The 20,903-nt window shown below is 67.5% G+C and overlaps 1 protein-coding gene across 1 annotated transcript; it reads right to left on the bottom strand.

Annotated features, from left to right (window-relative positions):
• Positions 1-64: 64 nt before the first annotated feature.
• Positions 65-19,424, bottom strand: HR (HR lysine demethylase and nuclear receptor corepressor). The gene is made up of 20 exons (XM_071454738.1): positions 19,096-19,424; positions 18,090-18,213; positions 10,802-11,593; positions 9,433-10,317; positions 8,749-9,143; positions 7,308-7,543; positions 6,314-6,463; positions 6,144-6,230; positions 5,943-6,061; positions 5,446-5,518; positions 5,143-5,309; positions 4,356-4,571; positions 3,587-3,767; positions 3,409-3,484; positions 3,181-3,311; positions 2,176-2,274; positions 1,913-2,049; positions 527-706; positions 340-450; positions 65-262 (listed from the first exon to the last, which is right to left on the bottom strand). Exons 3-20 carry the CDS (start codon positions 11,555-11,557, stop codon positions 200-202), a joined length of 4,062 nt encoding a protein of 1,353 aa, XP_071310839.1. The 5' UTR covers positions 11,558-11,593; positions 18,090-18,213; positions 19,096-19,424; the 3' UTR covers positions 65-199.
• Between the last annotated feature and the right edge of the window lie 1,479 nt (positions 19,425-20,903).

A 20,903-nucleotide genomic window follows, 5' to 3' on the forward strand; every position in this document is an offset into this window, starting at 1 on the left:
GTGCCCGAGGCTCCCGGTGTCCCGACCATGCCCATGACCGAGGTTCCCGGTGTCTCAGCCATGGCTGTGCCTGAGGCTCCCGGTGTCCCAGCCATGGCTGTTCCCGAAGCTCCCGGTGTCTCAGCCATGGCTGTGCCCGAGGCTCCCGGTGTCCCGGCCGTGCCCGAGGCTCCCGGTGTCCTCCCGTCGCTCCGTGCCCTCACTGGCAGCCCCGCAGGACGCCCAGCGCCTCCCGCACGGCGGCGATGATCATCCCGTCCAGCTGCGAGGGCGCAAAGAGGGGGCTCAGCCCCGCTCACCCTACCCCACACCCCCAGATTTCCCCTCCCGAGCCCTCACCTGGGCGCGGAGGCGGCGCGGGGTCCCGGTGCCGAGGTTCCGGAGGCGCACGGCGCTCTCTGGGGACAGGAATTGCTGCTCCACGCTGATGGTGCCGCTCAGGCTCCGCACCTGCCCGTGTTTGCCGTGCCTCAGTTTCCCCTGAGGCTCGGCACGGCCTCTCAGGGAGGGGATGGGGGGCGCCTACCTGGTGGGGAGCCCCGGCGGGGACCAGCACAGCGTCCCCGGGGAGCTGCAGGAGGCTCCAGCCGCTCACCCCGCACTCGTCCCGCAGCCGCCGCCGCAAGGTGGGGTCCAGGTACAACCCGGGGGGCTCCAGGGAGAACCCGGGGGGCTCCACCGCGTCCTGCCCCGGCTCCTGCGCCGCCTGTGGGGTGCCAGGGTGAGCAGGGCCGGGTTTGCCCCTAAATAGCAGCTCCTAAGTAGCTCGCTTGTGTTTCGGGATGGCAAACAAATTCTTTTTGGTTTTTCTTGCTAGATCATGATGCAAAAGGTACAAGGGCTGATCTTTGCTGTTTCTAGCTTCATTTGTTCATTATTATTTCATCTTTTGGTGTCTTTTCTGTCGCCTGTACTGGGACCAGTAAATGCTTTAGTTGGGTGTGGGGAGTAGCTTTGTTATTCCAGGTCGATTGGGCTAGAGTTTGGCATCGAGACCATCTGGTATTAGCGACACCTTAGCCCCGTCCTGCCCTGGCTCCTGGTGCCAGGGGTGAGCAGGGCTGGGTTTGCTCAGTAACAGCAGCTCCTAAGTAGCTCACTTGGGTTTCAGGATGGGCAAACTTAAATTCATTTTGGTTTTTCTTGCTAGATCGTGATGCAAAAGGTACAAGGGTTGATCTTTGCTGTTTCTAGCTTCGTTTGTTCATTATTATTTCATCTTTTGGTGTCTTTTCTATCGCCTGTACTGGGACCAGTAAATGCTTTAGTTGGGTATGGGGAGTAGCTTTGTTATTCCAGGTCGATTGGGCTAGAGTTTGGCATCGACACCATCTGGTATTAGCAGACACCTTAGCCCCGTCCTGCCCCGGCTCTGGTGCCAGGGGTGAGTGGGGACAGGGCGCTGGAGGGGGCCGGGGGTGGTGGCACCTGGAGCTGGCCAGAGCTCCATGGAGGATTGAGACTTAACAGCAGGAACTGCTGAGTCAAGATGAGACAGCAAAATAAGCTCCTGTCTTCTGCCTCTTGAACCCCAGCTTATCTCTGTAACCCCATAGGTCACCTTTCCCCTAACCCCTACTATTGGGCAAGTTTGGATCCCACTTTACCCTATAAAAAGGGGCTGGTTTAGCCCACTTGGGAGAAGAAGAGCCATCGCTGGAACCCTTCACAGACCCCACAATAAAACCATTGCTGTGGAACTCCAGGACTCTCCTTCTCCTCTCTCTCATCTGCTTCTACCCTGACCCTATGGTGCCCTAGCAAGCAAGCAAAGAGCTGGAATCCTAAGAGAGCTGAGAATCACTAAAGAGCTGAAATCCACTAAGCTTGCTTGGGACTGAGCTAACCCAGTGGTCCTGCCTGGCTCGGGGTTAAGCCCAATCTAAAGATCTGGGTCTTATCAGGCCCCCACCTTGCGCAGGAAATCCCGGATCCGCGGGGCATCCTCGGCACGGAAGATGTGCCACAGGGCACCGGGCACCGCGCCGGCCCCGAGCCGCTCCCGCAGCGGCGCCTCCAGCTCGTCCAGCTCGGCGGGCAGGAGCGGCTCTGCGGGCACAGGGGGCTCAGGGTGGGCGTGGGGGACCCTCACGAGGGTGCCAGGGGCAGGGTGGGACCCTCAGGGGGGTGCCAGGGGTCAGGGTGGGCATGGAGGGTCCCGCACTTTGCCCCTACCCCGCGGTGCCCGCGCTGCGTGTGCCAGGACGCTGATGGAATCGGCCGCTTCCACCGTCAGGGGTTTGGTCCCAAAGTTCCGCTCCTGAGCAGGCACAGCTGGAAGGGATTTGGGATTGGAGCGGGCGGGGTGAGCCCGGCTGCCCCACAAAGCCCAGGAACCCTCAAAGGCCAGGAACCATCAAAGCACGGCTGCCCCCCAAAGCCTGAGTGGCTCCCAGAGTCCTGGAGCACCCCCAAAGCCCCAATGCCCCCCAAAGCCCCGGAACCTGCAAAGCCCCAGTGCTCCCCAAAGCCCCGGTGCCCCTCAAAACCCGGGTGCCCCACAAAGCTCGGGTATCCCCCAAAGACTGGGAACCCCCCAAAGCCCCGGCGTCCCCCAAAGCCCAGGAGGCCCCCAAAGCCCGAGTTCCCCTCAAAACCCCGGAGCCCCCCAAGCCCTGGTGCCCCACAAAGCCCCGGAGCCCCCAAAGTCCCGGCTGCCCCCCAAAGCCCGGGTACCACCCAAAGCCACGATGCCCCCCAAACCCCGGTGACCTCCAAAGCCCGGCTGCCCCCCCAGAGTCCCGGGTACCACCCAAAGCCCTGGAGCCCCCCAAAGCCGGGGTGTCCCCCAAAGCCCCGATGCTCCAAAAAGCCCCAGAGCTCCTCAAAGCCTGGCTGCCCCCAAAGCCCCAGTGCCTCCCAAAGCTCTGGAGCCCCTAAAGCCCGGGAACCCCCAAAGCCTGGCTGCCCCACAAAGCCCTGGTGCCCTCCAAATCCCCAGAGCCCCCCAAACCCCAGTGCCTCCCAAATCCCGGTGTCCCCCAAAGCCCCAGTGCCCTGCAGAGCCCGGGGACCACCCAAAGGCCCGGAACCCCCAAAGCCCGAGTGCCTCTCAAAGCCTGGCTGCCCCCAAAGCCCTGGTACCCCCCAAAGCCCGGTGCCCCCCAAAGCCCTGGTACCCCCCAAAGCCCTGGTACCCCCCAAAGCCCGGTGCCCCCGAATGCCCGGTGCCGCTCTCACCGTAGGACACGCAGAGTCGCGGGCGCAGCCAGCGCCGGCCCCGCTGGCCCCGCCGGTCGGAGGCCAGGTTGAGGCGGCCGCTGGCCCCGCAGTACTCGGGCAGGGGCAGGCTGGCCCGCAGGTTGGTGGCCCTGTGACACAGGGGGGGCGCGGTGACACTCAGGAACCCCCCCAGCCCCACTGAGCCCCGCTGGCCTGGGGGTGATGCCACCCTGTGCTGTCACCCACCGGCTCAGCTCCGTGTCCCCAAAGCCACGCTCCAGCTTCAGCAGGTCCCCGCTGCTCTGCTCCTGCTCGGGGGATGCTGTGGAGGGACCCCGGTGCCACATCAGGGATGGAGCCTGGCTCCCCTCACACCTCGCCCCAAAATCACACCGGGGACCCCACAGACTCCTCGTCCCCCAACCTGTGCTGGCGGCAAATCCATCCCAAAACCTCCGGCTGCTCATCCGGACTCGGCTCCGCGGTGCCCGCAGGTTCACGGCCTCCACCTCCTCCTCCTGCTCCTCCTGCCCCGAGGGCTGGAAGGATTCGGGCGCCCACAGCCGCGGCTCCAGCCGCTTCTGCAGCCCTGACACCAGCACGGGCTGCGGGGGGAACTGGGGGTCAGTGGGGAAACTGGGGAGCTCCGGGTGTCACCCCACAGGCAGGGACGGGGGGCTCCGGGTGTCCCCCCATACACAGGGATGGGGGCTCCGGGTGTCACCCCATAGGCAGGGATGGGGGCTCCGGGTGTCCCCTCACACTCAGGGACGAGGGCTCCGAGTGTCACCCCATAGTCAAGGACAAGGGGGCTCTGGGTGTCACCCCACACTCAGGGACAGGGGGCTCTGCTCCGGGTGTCACCCAACTTACAGGGACAGGGGCTCCGGGTGTCACTTCACACACAGGGATGGGGGCTCCGAGTGTCACCCCACAGTCAAGGACGGGGGCTCCGGGTGTCACTTCACACACAGGGACGGGGGGCTCCGGGTGTCACCCCACAGGCAGGGATGGGGGCTCCGGGTGTCACCCCACACTCGGGGACGTGGGGCTCCCGGGGTGATGCCGCCCTGTGCTGTCACCCACCCACACTCACGGACGGGGGGCTCCGTTGTCACCCAGCTTACAGGGATGGGGGGCTCGGGGTGTCATCCACACAGAGGGACAGGGGGGCTGCAGGTGTCCCCACTGACCTGGCCGTGCCTCCAGTGCTCCTGGAACAGTTCGTAGGCGCTGCCGTGGGCGGGGTCGTGCAGCCAGAGCAGCCCGCTGGGGGCCAGCACGCAGGGGGACACGGGGGGCTCCGGGGAGCCGGGGGGGCTCAGCTCGACCCCCGCCTGCCTCTCCTGGATCTTCCTCTCCACCACGCGGGCGATGATGCTGTCCAGGATGCTGGTCAGGCGATTGTCCTGGGGAAAGGGCAGGGGGGACAAGATTGGGGAGCCCCTAAGGGCACGGGGAACCCCCCAGCCCCAGCAGAGCGGGGTGGGCAGGAGGGCAGGGGTGAGGAGCAGGGCAGGGGTGGGCAGAGGGGCACAGGGTGGGCAGAGAGGCTCAGGGTGGGCAGAGGGGCACAGGGTGGGCAGGAGGGCAGGGGTGGGCAGAGGGACTCAGGGTGGGCAGAGGGGCACGGGGTGGGCAGCGGGGCACGGGGTGGGCAGAGGGGCACGGGGTGGGCAGTAGGGTACGGGTTCAGCAGGAGGGCACAGGGTAGGCAGTGGAGCAGGGGTGGGCAGTAGGGTACGGGTTTGGGAGTAGGGCATGGGTGGGCAGAGGGGCACAGGATGGGCAGGAGGGCAGGGGTGGGCAGGAGGACACGGGTTTGGGAGTAGGGCACGGGGTGGGCAGAGGGGTACAGGGTGGGCAGAGGGGCGCGGGGTGGGCATCAGGGCCACAGGGTGGGCAGGAGGGCACGAGGTGGGCAGAGGGGCTGGGGTGGGCAGAGGGGCACGGGGGTGGCCCGGGGGCCGCGGGACTCACGCTGGGCAGTGCCGGTGCCACGGGAGCGAAGGCCATGCGCACCCCGTCCTGCCCCAGGCACAGTTTGACGGCGGTGGAGGCCAGGAGGTCGCAGAGGGTCGCGCTCTGCACGGTCCCCCCCCGCACCGGGGGCTGCCCCGGGGACGGCGCCCCCTCCTCGGGGCTCTCTGCTCGGGGGACAACACGGTCAGGGTGACCCACGCCGTCCTCCGCACGTCCCCCCATAGCCGGCACCCCACAAAGGGGACGGGGTGCGGCATCCCTGACCCCCCCGGAGCGCGGGGGGGTCGCAGCCGGCCCTACCTTCCTTGATGGGCCGGGCGGGCTCTGCGGGGCCGTGGCTGCTGCGGGGGGGCAGGGTGGGCACCGGCGGCTCCTGGAACAGCGCGGGGCTGTGGGGGAGCGGCTGGGAGCCGCATCCCGCGCCCTGCACCCTGCACCCCTGCACCCTGAACCCCTGCACCCTGCACCCCTGCACCCCAGCACCCCCTGCACCCTGCACCCCAGCACCCCTGCACCCTGCACCCCTGAACCCCAGCACCCCCTGCGCCCTGCTCCCCTGCACCCCTGCACCCTGCGCCCTGCTCCCCTGCACCCCTGCACCCCTGAACCCCTGCACCCTGCACCCCTGCACCCTGCACCCCTGCACCCCTGTGTCCTGCACCCCTGCACCCTGCACCCCTGCGCCCTGCACCCTGCACCCCTGCACCCCAGCATCCCTGCACCCCTGTGTCCTGCACCCCTGCACCCCAGCACCCTGCGCCCCGCACCCCAGCACCCAGAGCCCCCCCTCCCCGTACCTGCCTGCCCGGGGGCTCCTCCAGGCTCTGCTCCGCGGCCCCCTCCCCGCAGGGACAGCGGGACTCGATGCCAAACTTGGCCCTGACCTCGTGCAGGAGCTTCCAGAGCCGGGTCAGGACTGGGGGAGGATGGGGACAGGGGTGTCAACCCCCCAGCAGTGACCAGCAGAGGTTTTTGGGGTTTTTGGGGGACACACTCACCACAGGTGGGGACGAACTGTGTGGGGACCAGGGATGACACGTGGTGGCCCCGCCCGGGGGTGCACGGGGGTGGCAGCGCCGGACCCTCTGTGACAGAGAGAGGCTTTGTTTGTCCCCAGCGAGCCCCCACGGGGCTGTCACCCCCTTCCCACCCCTCCCCATCCCCATACCAGCGCCACTCTCCTCCCGCCTGCTGCGGTGGCACTCGGGGCACAGCTGGAAGCCACATCTGGCGCAGCTCCAGTGGGAGTTGAAGAAGCCACGCTGGCAGGAGTCACAGAGCTGGGGGGCTCCTTCCCCCCGCCTCCAGCCCGTCACCCCTGCGGGAAACACATCCTCAGCCTCCCTTTGTCCCCGTGTCCCCAGTGCCACCCCCTCCCTGTGTCCCTGTGTCCCCGTGTCCCCAGTGTCACCCCCACCCTGCTCCCCGTGTCCCCAGTGCCACCCCCCCCACCCTGTTCCCCGTTTCCCCGTGTCCCCAATGTCACCCCCACCCTGCTCCCCATGTCCCCAATGCCACCCCCTCCCTGCTCCCTGTGTCCCCAGTGCCACCTCCTCCCTGCTCCCTGTGTTCCCAGTGCCACCCCACCCTGCTCCCCATGTCCCCGTGTCCCCAGTGCCACCCCCTCCCTGTGTCCCTGTGTCCCCAGTGCCACCCCCTCCCTGCTCCCCGTGTCCCCAGTGCCACCCCCACCCTGTCCCCGTGTCCCCAGTGCCACCCCCTCCCTGTGTCCCTGTGTCCCCAGTACCACCCCCTCCCTTTGTCCCCGTGGCTCCAGTGTCACCCCCTCCCTGCTCCCCGTGTCCCCAATGCCACCCCCTCCCTGCTCCCCATGTCCCATGTCCCCAGTGCCACCCCCTCCCTGCTCCCCATGTCCCATGTCCCCAGTGTCACGCCCTCCCTGCTCCCCGTGTCCCCAGTGCCACCCCCTCCCTGCTCCCCATGTCCCCAGTGCCACCCCCACCCTGCTCCCCATGTCCCCAGTGCCACCGCCTCCCTGCTCCCCGTGTCCCCGTGTCCCCAGTGCCACCCCCTCCTGCTCCCAATGTCCCCAGTGCCACCCCCACCCTGCTCCCCATGTCCCCAGTGCCACCCCCTCCCTGCTCCCCGTGTCCCCGTGTCCCCATGTCCCCAGTGTCACCCCCTCCCTGCTCCCCGCTCACCCTCGGGCCCTCCTGGCCACGTGTCCCTGTCCCTGCGCACGGCGGCACAGAAAGGGTCCCCCAGGACCCCCAGCAGGTACTTGGCCAGGCAGAGGCCGCTCCCCACGCTCCTGCTCCCCACATTCCTGCTCCCCAAATTCCTGAGACCCGGGTCAGGGTTGGCCACGTCCCCCTGGGCCTCCCCCAGGCTGCAGAGGCCATCGACGCTCAGCTCACCGCTGTCCCCAAGGGCCAACCTGCAGGGAGAGGGGACAGAGTTGGGGGGGCTCGAAATGGGGGGAGGAGACCAGAGGGGAAAATTTGGGGTGGTGGGAGAGGGAAAAGGGCAGGACAAGGAGAGGATGCTGGAAAAGGGCAGGACAAGGAGAGGATGCTGAAAAGTGGGGGGAGAGGGAGGGATTCTCTAAAGGGGGGTGACAGAGAGGATGTCCCAAAGAGGGGTGACAGGAGAGGGTGTTGTGAAGCAGGGTGACAGAGAGGATGTCCCAGAGTGGGGTGACAGGACAGGGTTTTGTAAAGCAGGGTGACAAAGAGGGTGTCCCAAAAAGGGGTGACAGGAGAGGATGCTGTAAAGTAGGGTGACAAGAGAGGATGCTCCAAAGAGGGGAGACAGGAGAGGATTTTGTGAAGCAGGGTGACAGGAAAGGGTGTCCCAAAGTGGGGTGACAGGACAGGGTTTTGTATAGCAGGATGACAAAGAGGGTGTCCCACATAGGGGTGACAGGAGAGGATGTCCCAAATAGGGGTGACAGGAGAGGATTTTGTAAAGCAGGGTGACAAAGAGGGTGTCCCAAAAAGGGGTGACAGGAGAGGGTGTTGTAAAGCAGGGTGACAGGAAAGGGTGTCCCAAAGAGGGGTGACAGAGGGGATGTCCCAAAAAGGGGTGACAGGAGAGGATGTTGTAAAGTAGGGTGACAAGAGAGGATGCTCCAAAGAGGGGGGACAGGAGAGGATTTTGTGAAGCAGGGTGACAGGAAAGGGTGTCCCAAAGTGGGGTGACAGGAGAGGGTTTTGTATAGCAGGATGACAAAGAGGGTGTCCCAAACAGGGGTGACAGAGAGAGTGTCCCAAAGAGGGGTGACAGGAAGGGATGTCCCAAAGAGGGGTGACAGGAAAGGGTGTCCCAAAGAGGGGTGACAGAGGGGATGTCCCAAAGAGGGGTGACAGGAAGGGATGTCCCAAAGAGGGGTGACAGGAAAGGGTGTCCCAAAGTGGGGTGACAGAGAGAGTGTCCCAAATAGGGGTGACAGAGGGGATGCCCCTCCAGGAGGGGACGCTCTAAGAGTTGGGTGACAGGAAGGAAATCCTCTGCACCGGGGTGACAGAAGGGGACATTCCAAAGCGGGCTGACCAAAAGGGCAATTCCAAAGAAGGGGCGGCTCCCCTGCCCCCTGCCACGTCCTGCGGGACCCCCCGGCCCTGCGGCTCGCCCCGGGCTCACCTGCGGAAGTGCAGCAGCCTGCAGCTGCTCTCGGGGGGCTCCTCCTCATCCTCCTCCTCCTCCTCCTCCTCCTCGGCCTCGGGGTCGCGGCCGGCGCGGGGGGCGCAGGCACAGCAGCGGGGGATGCTGGGGGGCAGCGCCGTGCAGGGCAGGCTCTGCAGGCACACCGGCTCGGCGGCTCTGGGGACACGGGCAGCGCTTGGGGACACCGTGGGGCCCCGTCCGCACCAGCTGGGAGGGACTGGAAGTGCCCCAGGGCAGCTTGGACGGGGCTTGGAGCAACCTGGGAGGGTGCAAGGTGTCCCTGGGCATGGCAAGGGGTTGGGACTGGATGGGGTTTTTAGGTCTCTTTTAGGGTTTTCTTCCAACCCAAAGCATTCCGGGATGCTGGGATCCTATGACAGGCACGCTGTGGCGGGGGCTGGAAACTGGGCCAGAAAGTAGGGCTGGAAATTAGGGCTGGAGCTGCTCACAGGTCAGGCCTGGGATGCCAACACCTCCCCGAGGAGTCCCTGCCCCAGCCGCAGCGCTCCCAAGCCCCGGGAATCCCACCCGAGGGTGTCACGCTGCCCCAGAGGGACATTTCTGTCCGTGGCCACCCCGGCAATCGCTGCCAGAGCCGGGAAAAGCCCCAGCGCAGCAGCTCCGCGGCCCCCACGTGTTCCCAGCTCGTGTTCCGGGCGCCAGGGATGCAAAAATCCCTCGGGATCGGGCGCTGCCCCCGCCCTCTCCGCGGCCCCGCTGCGCATCCCGCGCATCCTCACCTTCCTCTCCCAGCTCCATCCTCCTCTCCTCGGCGTCCCCCGCGCTCTCCGTGGCCTTGGTGCCCCTTTTGGCCGCCCCGGCGCCCTCGCCAGCAGGGCGGGGACCCTCGGCGGTGCCGTGGGGGCGTTTGGCCGAGCGCTTGCCCTCCCCGGGGGGCTCGGGACCCCCGTCCCGCCGAGGAGCTTTGGAGCGAGGCAGCGACTGCTCCGAGTGCCGCGTCAGCCACGTCTTCTTCAGCTTGGTGTGGTTGCTGGGGGGGCACGGAAAACGCCCCCCGGCCACGGCCACGGGGGGCTCGAAGGGGTTGGGCACCCCCGAGCACCCATCGCAGCCCGGGCTGGGGCACAGACAGCCCGGCGGGGGCTCCGGCTTGGCCACAGCCGCTGGGTAGTGCCCGTCCGCCAGCAGAGGGGACGGATTGGGGTCCCCGCATGGCGGGGGCGAGCGGGGCTGGGCGCTCCGGTAGCCCAGGCGCTCATCTTTGGGCTCCGAGGGTCGTCCCGGCCCCGCGTCCATGGAAAAATCGGCGCCGTGGGGCCGTGAGCCCACCCAGGGCCCCCCGGAGCCCCCCGGGCCGGGCTGCAGGAGGAACAGGGGGCGGCTGCAGCCGGGGGGAGGCGTGCGGGGATGGGGAGCGGGCACCCCCGCCCGGCCATCCCTCCACGGGGCTCCCGGCAGCTCCGGCACCGCCGGCTCCCCCTGCCCGGCTCGCTCCTGCCCTGCTTGGCTCCTGCCCAGCAGCTGCGGCGCCGCGTGGTTCTTGCTCGAGGGGAGGAACCCGGGGCCTTTCTTGGCGTAAAACTCCTGGAAGGGAGCAGAGGGGCGGTGTCACCCAACATGTGGGGGGGTCCCCGTCCCGCTTCTGTCACCCACATCCCTGCGAGGGGGCGATGAGGAGCATTCCGTTCCCGTGCCTCAGTTTCCCCACACCCCTGCCAGGCTGGGCAGCCGCCCGGTGCTTCCCGGTGCCCGGGGCCGGCTCCTGGGGTGCCCGTGTGCCCCGCTGCCAGCGTGGGAAAGGAATGGGGAGCCGCAGCAGCGGCACGGGGCGCGCCCAGGGCTGGCAGCGCTGCCTCCCGCCGCCCCCGTGCCGCGGCTCCGCCGCCGTGACTCAGCCCGGGGGGTGGCAGCAGCCGCGGGGACAGCTCAGCGTCACCCTCGGGGGGCTGCGAGCCCCCTGCCCACCACCCTCGGGGGCGCTGCCAGGCCCTGCCCGGGGTGCAGGCGGGGCTGGAGCCGCTGTCACAGCCGAGCATCCTCGCTCCGCAGCCTCTCCGAGGGGTCCTACCTTGTTCCCTGAGCTGGAGCAGCCGTCGAAGGGGGGCAGAGCCGCCTTGCACCTCGGCGGGACCCCCAGGTAGAGGGGCTGGCCCCAGGCGGGCCCGTAGGAGCCCAGACTCCACTCGGGGCCGGCGAAGCGCCCGTCCCGCACCGGCCCCGGCCCCTCGGGCCCCGCGGCCCCGAACGGGGGCTCGGCCGGGGGCGCGCTGGGCAGCAGCGAGGACAGGAGGAAGGGGCTGTGCTTGGCCTCCAGGAGGAAGGGGCAGTGCTGGAAGGAGGCCGGGGGCTCTCCGGCCGCGTCCCGGGGTTTGCCGGCGGCGCCGGGCACGGCCAGGGGGTAGCGCTGGTACGCGTGGCTGTAAAGGGCCAGCGGGGCCAGCACGGCCTCGGCCCAGCGCGGCCCCGGGGGCTCCTTGCAGGGCTCCCCCCAGCCCCCCTTGGGCTGCCCGTTCCGGGGCGGCAGCAGCGGGGGCAGCTCCGCTCCGTCCTTGGGGCCCCTGGGGTAGGGGCAGCCCAGGCGGCCCCCGGCGAGCTCCCGGCCGGGTCCCAAACATCCCTCGGAGCCCCTCCAGGGACAGGGACATCCTTTCTCCACGGGGTAGCTCAGCTTGCCGGGCTCCGGGTAGCTCGGGAGTCCCAGCTCGGCAGCGGCGCTCCGGGATAAAAGCATCGCGCTGCTCTCCGTGCCCCGGGAGTCCTGCGCCGCCTCCGGGGCTCTTCTCCACCGCGCCGGGCTCTCCCCCATCCTCGCGTCGCTGGCCATGCTGCTCCCACGCTCATGTGGTGCTCAGCGCCGTCCCTGCGGGCAGGGAGAGCGACATCAGCGGGGAACAGCGCCCGCCCCTGCCCGGGCAGCGCTGCGGGGAAACTGAGGCACGGGGATGCTTGGGGTGTTGCTGGGGCTCTGCCTTCAACCCCCTCAGCTCCATCCTCCCGTGTTTGGGGCACGGGTGGACGCAGCACTCTCATTTCATAGGGCTGCCACGGCTTGGATCTACCCCAGATCTATGCAAAGTATGGAGAAAATCAGTTTTGTTTTCTATGTAACAGATGCCAGAAGCAGAGATGCTCTCAAACACTGAGATTGTCTCCATTTCCAGTAGGTGGTTCATGACCAGAAGTCCCGCCCAGGGCTATTGGCTCTGCAAACAGAGCTCAGCACCAGTTTAATCACAAGCTGCAAGGGGAAATCACAGGGGGAACAACAGCGTCCTGTCCTTGGCCCACCAGGAATTGAGCACCAGGAATTGAGCACCAGGCGTTGAGCACCAGGAATTGAGCACCAGGCATTGGGCACCAGGCATTGAGCAGTGGGCATTGAGCACCAGGCACTGAGCACCAGGCATTGGAACCAGGCATTGAGGACCAGGAATTGAGCACCAGGCATTGAGCACCAGGAATTGAGCACCAGGCATTGAGCACCAGGAATTGAGCACCAGGAATTGGGCACCAGGCGTTGAGCACCAGGAATTGAGCACCAGGCATTGGGCACCAGGCATTGGGCACCGGGCATTGGGCAGCAGGAATTGAGCACCAGGAATTGAGCACCAGGCATTGGGCAGCGGGCATTGAGGACCAGGAATTGAGCACCAGGAATTGAGGACCGGGCTTTGAGCACCAGGCATTGGGCACCAGGCATTGAGCACCAGGCGTCGGGCACCAGGCATTGAGCACCAGGCATTGAGCACCGGGAATTGAGCACCAGGCATTGAGCAGCGGGCATTGAACACCAGGCATTGGGCACCAGGCATTGAGCACCAGGCACTGGGCACCGGGCATTGGAACCAGGCATTGGGCACCGGGCATTGGGCACCAGGCACTGAGCACCAGGCACTGAGCACCAGGCATTGGGCACCGGGCATTGGGCACCAGGCATTGGGCACCAGGCATTGGGCACCAGGCATTGAGCACCAGGAATTGGGCACCGGGCATTGAGCACCAGGAATTGGGCACCGGGCATTGGGCACCAGGCATTGGGCACCGGGCATTGGGCACCAGGCATTGGGCACCAGGCATTGAGCACCAGGAATTGGGCACCGGGCATTGAGCACCAGGAATTGGGCACCGGGCATTGGGCACCAGGCATTGGGCACCGGGCATTGGGCACCGGGCATTGCAGAGCCCGGCACGGTGCGGGGATCCCGGCTCCCCTCGGGACGCACGGTGAGGGCGGACACGTGTCCGGGCCGGGTGTCGCCGTCGCATCGCGTCCCTCCTGCGCCCATCCCGGCGGGGCTGGCGGCACCTCGCGCCCACCCCCAGTCCCTCCGCACCCAGGCTGGCCCCGCGCCCGGCCGCTGGCACCCAGCGTGGGGAGGCCGTGCCCCGCGCAGGTATTCGCCCCCGGCCAGGGCTGGGTGCGCTTCCCAAGAGGGCTCCCAGCCAGGGGGGAGCTCCGCGCTCGCAGGGCTGGCCCCTCCTGGGAGAAATGCCGGGGGGGATTTGTAGGATTAACGCTCCGCCGGGACCCGGGCCACACGCAGGCGCGGCTGCCGAGCCGGACCCCGCATCCCGTCCCCGTGTCCCCGTGCCCGGAGCGGCCGAGGGGGACAGAGCCGAGCTCAGCCAGCTCCCGACCCTGCTGCGGGGTGGGACAGAGCCGCCCCGAGGGCCGGCATGGGGACAGGAGCGGGGTGGGGACAGCACCGTGTGTCCCCAGAGCCGCTTGTTCCTGTCACATCCTCCCCGCAGAGAGGGCAAAGCCCCCATTCCCACAGTGCTCGGGAAGCATCCCGGGGCACCCTGGGGCACAGGGACACCCTGGGGTGCAGGGACACCCTTGGGACAGCCACCCTGGGACACAGGGACACCCTGGGGACAGCCACCCTGGGACACAGGGACACCCTGAAGCACAGGGACACCCTGGGGACAGCCACTCCATCCCTCCGGGGCCGGGCTGTCCCACCCAGCCGCACCTCAGGGAGCTCTCCCAGCGCAGCCCCCGGTGGCCCGGGGCTGCCCCATCCTCGCGGTCACCCCGGGGGTGGCATTGCCGCAGGGTGACACTGTCCCCTGTCCCTCTTGCCAGCCCAGGAAGCCGCTCCCGCTGCTCGGCGGGCGAGCACCCCCAGTGGCCCGCAGCTACCTGGAGGGTCCATCAGGGACCCCAGCGCCGAGGACGAGCGGGGTCTCCGCCGGTGCCACCGGGTCCGGGAGAGGCGAAACCGGGCGGGCGGGAGCACCTAAACCCACAGGCTGAAGGGGTCCGGCTCCGGGATCTGGAGGAGGCAGAAAGCCGCCCGGGCGGCCCTGGGGATGTTCTTCTCCTCGTGCTGGAGCTGAAGTTTTCGATCCATTGGCTTGGGAGGCTCCGTGCTCCTCCTGGCTGTGCTCCTACGAGCTGGGGGTCGCGGCGGGCTGGGATTCGGGGATCGGGGTACCCAGGGAGCAGCGGCAGCACGAGCGGGACCTTCCCCCGGCTCTAGGCAGCCCTGAGCATCCTGAGCGCTGACAAGGAGGTGGCAGCGGCTCTGCTCCCCACGAGCGTGCAGCCTCCGCCGGCTCCGGCAGGACTGGGCAGGAGGAGGCAGGGAGGGAGGGAGGGAGGGATGGATGCTGGGGCTGCTGACGCCCGGGAACCGGGAGCCAGCGCGGTGCCGGCGGTGCCGCCCAGCCCCGGGGGCACCGGCGGCGGTGCCAAGGCGGGCAGGTGTGCTCTGCCCCGTGCGGCTGAAGAAAGCGCCCTTTGTTCGCCAAGGCCGCCCCGGCACCAAGGAAAGGCTCCAGCCGCCCGCTCCGGGCCAGACTGGAACGGGACAAACACCGGGATGGGCCACGAGTCCCTGAACTGGTGCTGGGGACGTGGCCAGCACGGAGCAGGTGGCCAGGCTATGGCACGGGAGTCCTCAGGACCCCAAACCCCTTCGGCTTTGGCCAATGGTCACAGATGCGGCCTCGAGTGTGCTCCAGAGCCGGGTCCATCCCTGCTGCCCCTGCCTGGGGAGCAGAGAGAGCTCCTGGGGGACAAACAGAGATCCTGGGGGACACAGAGAGCTCCTGGGGGGACAGACAGAGCTCCTGGGGGACAGACAGTGCTCCTGGGGGACACAGAGAGCTCCTGGGGGACAGACAGTGCTCCTGGGGGGACACAGAGAGCTCCTGGGGGGACAGACAGAGCTCTTGGGGGACAGACAGAGCTCCTGCACCCCCTGCAGACCCCCCAGCAGCCGGCTGAGCAGAGCAGGGCGTGCTCTGAGGGGTGCAGAGGGCCCTGGGCAGTGCAGGGGTGCTGTGACAGCGTCCTGGCAGTGCCACCCTCACCAGGGATGAAGAGGGAGAGCCTGGGGCCTCTCATCCCTGCTCTGCAGCCCAGCAGGGTCACACAAATCTAAGCCGTGCCCGCTGGGATCACACCCATGCCAGCTGTGCCCACCAGGGTCACACAGACCCCATCCAGCTGTGCCCACCAGGGTCACACAGATCCCACAAATGCCCATCAGGCTCACACCCATCACAGCTGTGCCCACCAGGGTCACACAGATCCCACTGATGCCCACCAGGGTCACACAGTTCACAGTTCCCAGCTGTGCCCACCAGGGTCACACAGTTCCCAGCTGTGCCCACCAGGATCACACAGATCCCACCGATGCCCACCAGGATCACACCCATCCTAGTCGTGCTCTGCTGCCCACCAGGGTCACACAGATCCTACCAATGCCCACCAAGATCACACCCATCCCAGCTGTGCCCACCAGGGTCACACAGATCCCATCCAGCTGTGCCCACCAGGATCACACAGATCCCATCCAGCTGTGCCCACCAGGGTCACACAGATCCTATCCCAGCTGTGCCCACCAGGGTCACACAGATCCCACCAATGCCCACCAAGATCACATCCATCCCAGCTGTACCCACCAGGGTCACACAGATCCTATCCCAGCTGTGCCCACCAGGATCACACAGATCCCACTAATGCCCACCAGGATCACATCCATCCCAGCTGTACCCACCAGGGTCACACAGATCCTATCCCAGCTGTGCCCACCAGGATCACACAGATCCTATCCCGGCTGTGCCCACCAGGATCACACAGATCCCATCCAGCTGTGCCCACCAGGATCACACAGATCCTATCCCAGCTGTGCCCACCAGGATCTCACCGACCCCTCCCATGCCCACCAGGCTCACACCCATCCCTGCCATGCTCTGCGTCCCACCAGCCAAAGTTGGCACCTTGTGGGTGCCCCCCCACTGTCCCCAAGCCCCAGGACCCCCAGCACGAGGACACCCCGACCCCGACCCCACCCCAGCCACCGTGGAGCGCACCTGGGGGGGTCTCCCAGGCGGACCCCCCGTTCCTGGGCTCCGGGGGGGCTGGCACCGCTGCCAGCAGCGCCGTGTGTGTTTATGTAACCCGCGTGTGCCCAGGCTGTGCCCGCCTTACATAAACCTGGGCACGGCCGGCCCGGCACGGGGCTGGGGGCACGGGAGAAGGGGTCAGGGCTCTCAGGAGCCCAGCAGTGCCAGGGCAGCTCCAGCTCAGCGGTTTGGTCCCGCTGGGAGCGGGCAGCGGGGGTTAACCCTTGCTGGGCCGGGGTCCAGGCTGTCCCATGCCATGGCCGGGCATAGCAGGACCCCCCAGCCCTGCTCGCCCAGGGGGTTTGGGGCGCTGCTGGCTGCACCCAGTGGGTGCCAGGGAACAGGGAGGGGACCCAGACAGGGCTCGGGGCGAGGGAGAGCCCGCGCCTGCCTGCGATGAGAAGGTGCTGAAAGACGAACTCTTGCCGTTGCCTCCCTCCCTCGCTCAGGAATGATGGATCCGGAAGGGCTGGGACGGAGCTGGCAGCGGGAGGGACCCCGGGAAGGCTCTGCAGCGTCCCGGCCTGCCCGGGGTGCCGGGAATGTCCCCAAGGAGGGGACAGGTGGGGACAGGGATGGACGCACCACGCTGGAAACACCAGGGAGGGTCGATGGGGCAAGGAGCGGGGAGCAGGGGGAGGATGGAGGGACAGCGGGGAATTTCCCACCATGCACTGGGGCAGCATCGCTGGGCACTGTCCCCTCCCCACGCCACGCTGCCCTCGGCGTGCCAGGGAGCCTGGTGGAGCCCTCCCAGGGCCGGTGCAGTCCCCACGGGGCGGCCACGCTGTGGGAGGCTCTGCTGGGGCTCAGCCACGGCTCCCCAAGCCCAGGAACGGCTCCGTGCCTGCTCCCACAGCCCCAGCCCCTGCCCGGGTCCCTCCACGCCCTGCCCGTCCCAGCACGACCCCCAGAGGGTCCCCAGGGTGAAGCGGGGGGGTCCAGGCTGGGTTTGAGTTCTGGCAGCTGGGAATAGCGCCCGAGGGGGTTCTGCCTTGGTGGCTTGGCACAGAGCTCCAAAATCCTTGGGTTTCCCCCAAAACAGAGGGACGGCAACACCCAGGAGCCGAGTGCCGGCCAGAGCGCCACCACAGGAGGCTGGAAACTCCCGAATGAGAGACCTCGGCACCCCTGCCCTGCTCCGGCATCGGGGGGACATTGTGGGGACATCGGGGTGGAGGGACACTGTCCCCACGGTGTCCTTGGGGATGATGGGGGAGACATTGTGGGGACATGGGACAGAGGGACACTGTCCCCACGGTGTCCCCTGGGATCATGTGGGACCCTGTGAGGGGGTGAGGCAGAGGGACACTGTCCCCACGGTGTCCCCTGGGATCATGGGGGGACACTGTGGGGACATGGGGCAGAGGGACATCGTCCCCACAATGTCCCCTGGGATCATTGAGGACACTGTGGGGACATGGGATGGAGGGACACTGTCCCCACGGTGTCCCCTGGGATCATGGAGGGACGGAGGGGACACTGTCCCCACGGTGTCCCCATGGGGGATGTGTGCGGGACAGGGGATCCCCAGAACGATCCAGCACCGGGGGAGGGATGGATGAGGGTCCTGGTCCCCCAAACCCCTCTCCTGATGTCCCAGCAGGGTCCTGCCAGCCCCAGCCCGGTGCCCACAGCCCCCGACTGAAGCAGGGCACCCCCAGCTCCACAAACCGCTTCTGCCCCGGGAAGACCCCAAAATCCAGCGGGGAAGACCCCAAAATCCAGCGGGGAAAACCCCAAAATCCAGCGGGGAAGAACCCAAAATCCAGCGGGGAAGACCCCAAAATCCAGCGGGGAAGAACCCAAAATCCAGGGGGAAGAACCCAAAATCCACTGGGGAAGAACCCAAAATCCAGCTTTTTTCCTCATGCAAAATGGATCCCCGTTCCTGCTTGCCCGGAGTGCGCACACAGAACCCCAGCCCTTCCTCTTCCTCCTCCTCCTTCCTCCTCCTCCTCCTCGCAGCCCCGGCACAGAGCCCGGCACGCACCTACCTGCCTGCAGCGCGGCGCAGGTGAGGAAGCTGAGGGCGCAGGCAGAGGAAGCAGCCCCGATCCCTCCCCGTGCCCAGCTCCGGGCGCTGTGGCCGCGAGAGCTTTTGTTAATCTGCACCCGGCGCTTAAATTAAAAAAACAAAAAGAAAAAAAAGAAAAAGGGAAAAAAAAAAAAAAAGAAAACCCCACGTCAAACCTTCAGGAGTCTGGAGGCTGCGGCGGAGCGGAGGGCACGGGAGGACACTCACTCCCACACGAGCAGCTTTCTGGGAATTAGGGCCGCAGCCCAACTGCTCTGGCAGCCTGCGCTCCCCTCCAGCCCTGGCTGCCGGTACGGCGGGGCCTGGGCACCTCCCCGGTGCCGGTGCCGGTTCCGGACAGCCCCAGCGGCCCCGTCCGGCCCCGCCGCCGCAGGGTCGGACACTTCTCCCGGCCCTAATCTGCCGCTTTTCCCCGGGGAGGTGAGTAAGCATCGCTAATCCCGCAGCTCGCTGCGCTGCCGGGCACGGACGAGCCGCTCCCCCCGGGCTGGGGCCGCTCCCGACACCCGCAACGCGCCCGGCCCGGCCCCGCTCGCCCCTTCCCCGGTGCCGCTTCCCTCAAGGCGAAGCTTGAGATGGACGCAGAGAGGAGAAGCAGCGTCAGAGGGCACGGCGGGATGTGGCAGCCGACCCACCTGTGCCAGGGGTGCCCCCCATGCCGCTGTGCCAGCCAGGGGGTGCCAGAGCAGCCGCAGGTGATGGGCGCTGCCCGATGCTGCCGTCCCCGCATCCCTCCTTCCCTGCCCGGGCGAGCACCGGTGCGGGGGCACCGTGCCCGTCCTGTGCCACCCCGTGCCCCCCTCCACGTGCCCGGGACTCCTGTTTACCCAGCGCCAGGAACCCGCTTCAAATACCTTGATGTAATTAAAAGCTCACCCCGGGGCCAAGGGCTTAGGACGGCAGCCAGGGACACGGGCAGCCCGCTGCCACCTGCGTGCCACCCCGGCGGCCCTGGCAGCACCTACCTGGCAGTGCCCGGGGGCTCCTGCCCTCAGTGCGGGCCCCTCCGGCGTCCCCACGGTGCTCCCGGTGACGCGGGACAGAGCGATGGGCAGCCCCTGCTCGCTGCCTCAGTTTCCCTTGGCGGCCGGAAATGTTCTGCCTCAGTTTCCCCGCTCCACCTAGGGTGCCCAGCTCGCCCTGGAGGTGATGCCCTGGAGATTACGGTCCCCAAAACGCGCTCAGCCCAGCGCCCGCGGTGTCACGGCGGGGACGCGGAGCCGGAGCGGCGCTCGGTGCCAGCGCGGGCTGGCTGGGGACAGACGCGTCCCCGGGGGCACAGGCGGCTGCGGGGAGGCGGGGGGGATGCAGCAGCTCCTTCAGCCGTGTCCTCCCACACTCCCGTCACCTCGAACGCCCTTTTCCCGACCCCTCCCGCCACCGCCGCGCTTCCCACCCGTCATCCTCTTCCTCGCCATCCTCCTCCTCCTCCTCCTCATCCTCACCAGCGGCTCACCGGCAGCCTTGGGGGCATGAGCGCGCTTCAGACACGGTGTGGGGGCGCAGTGGGAGCCCCCCCAGAATGAGGAGGGGAGGTTTTACCTGCGCGGCAGCGCTGGGGAGGGAGGCAGGGATGGATGGAGGGGGGGTCTCATCATCCCCCCCGCCTCTCCCGCGGCTCCTCAGCCCGCCCTCGCTGCCCTCTGCGGCGGGAGGCAGCTGAGAGCTCCCGGGGCTGCCAGAAAAGAGGCTGCGTTTAAACAACAGACATAATTATGCTTTTGATACCGTCTGCTAAAAATACAGCGCGGTGCCGCGCGGGGAGCCATGTGTGCGCGGCCTCACATGGCTGCGGCCCCAACAGCTGACTCAGACAGCGGCCACCGGCAGGGGACAGCGCGGGGGGACCCCCGTGGGGATTCGGGGGGTGCCACCCTCACCTGGGACCCCCAAACGGCCGGGCTGGGGGGAGAAGGGCAGCCCGGGGATGGCAGGAGCGCCCCAGAGCAAAGGGGTGAAATGAGCTGGGCATGGGGCAGGGAAGGAGGGGGGGATGGATGAGGAGTGTGATGTCACTCGGTGTCACCAGGGTGGGTTTGGGGGGGCTCAGGCCGCTCCCGGGGGTGGGAGGCCGAGGAGGAAGCTGGGGGTGGCACCCCAAGCACCCAGCAGCTCCCTGGGGAGGTAAATCCCATTTGGGAGCCATGACCCCAAATTTCCCTGAGCCTGAGAGAGAGACAGGGGTGGGTGACACCCCCGCAGTGCCCGGCCCTGCAGCAACCACGGCCCGGGGTTGGCAGCGCAGCATCAGCCGTGTCCCTGTCAGCTGGCACAGAGCAGCCCTGCGTCACCGGGTCCCCTGCCAGCTCCCAGGGATGCAGGCAGGGAGCCCTTCCCTGTGTCCTGTCCCTCCCTGCCTCAGCCCCAGCCCCTCTCCAGCTCTTCAGGACCTGCAAGGGGCTCTGAGGTGTCCCTGGAGCCATTCCCTGTGTCCTGTCCCTCCCTGCCTCAGCCCCAGCCCTTCTCCAGCTCTTCAGGACCTGCAAGGGGCTCTGAGGTGTCCCTGGAGCCATTCCCTGTGTCCTGTCCCTCCCTGCCTCAGCCCCAGCCCTTCTCCAGCTCTTCAGGACCTGCAAGGGGCTCTGAGGTGTCCCTGGAGCCCTTCCCTGTGTCCTGTCCCTCCCTGCCTCATCCCCAGCCCCTCTCCAGTTCTTCAGGACCTGCAAGGGGCTCTGAGGTGTCCCTGGAGCCTTCTCCTCTCCAGGTGAGCACCCCCAGCTCTCCTAACCTGGCTCCAGTTCTGGAGCATCTCCGTGGCCTCCTCTGGACTGGC

Source organism: Agelaius tricolor, unplaced genomic scaffold (assembly GCF_023055355.1).
Source record: "Agelaius tricolor isolate 1412-34295 unplaced genomic scaffold, bAgeTri1.0.p SCAF_41, whole genome shotgun sequence".
NCBI lineage: Eukaryota > Metazoa > Chordata > Aves > Passeriformes > Icteridae > Agelaius > Agelaius tricolor.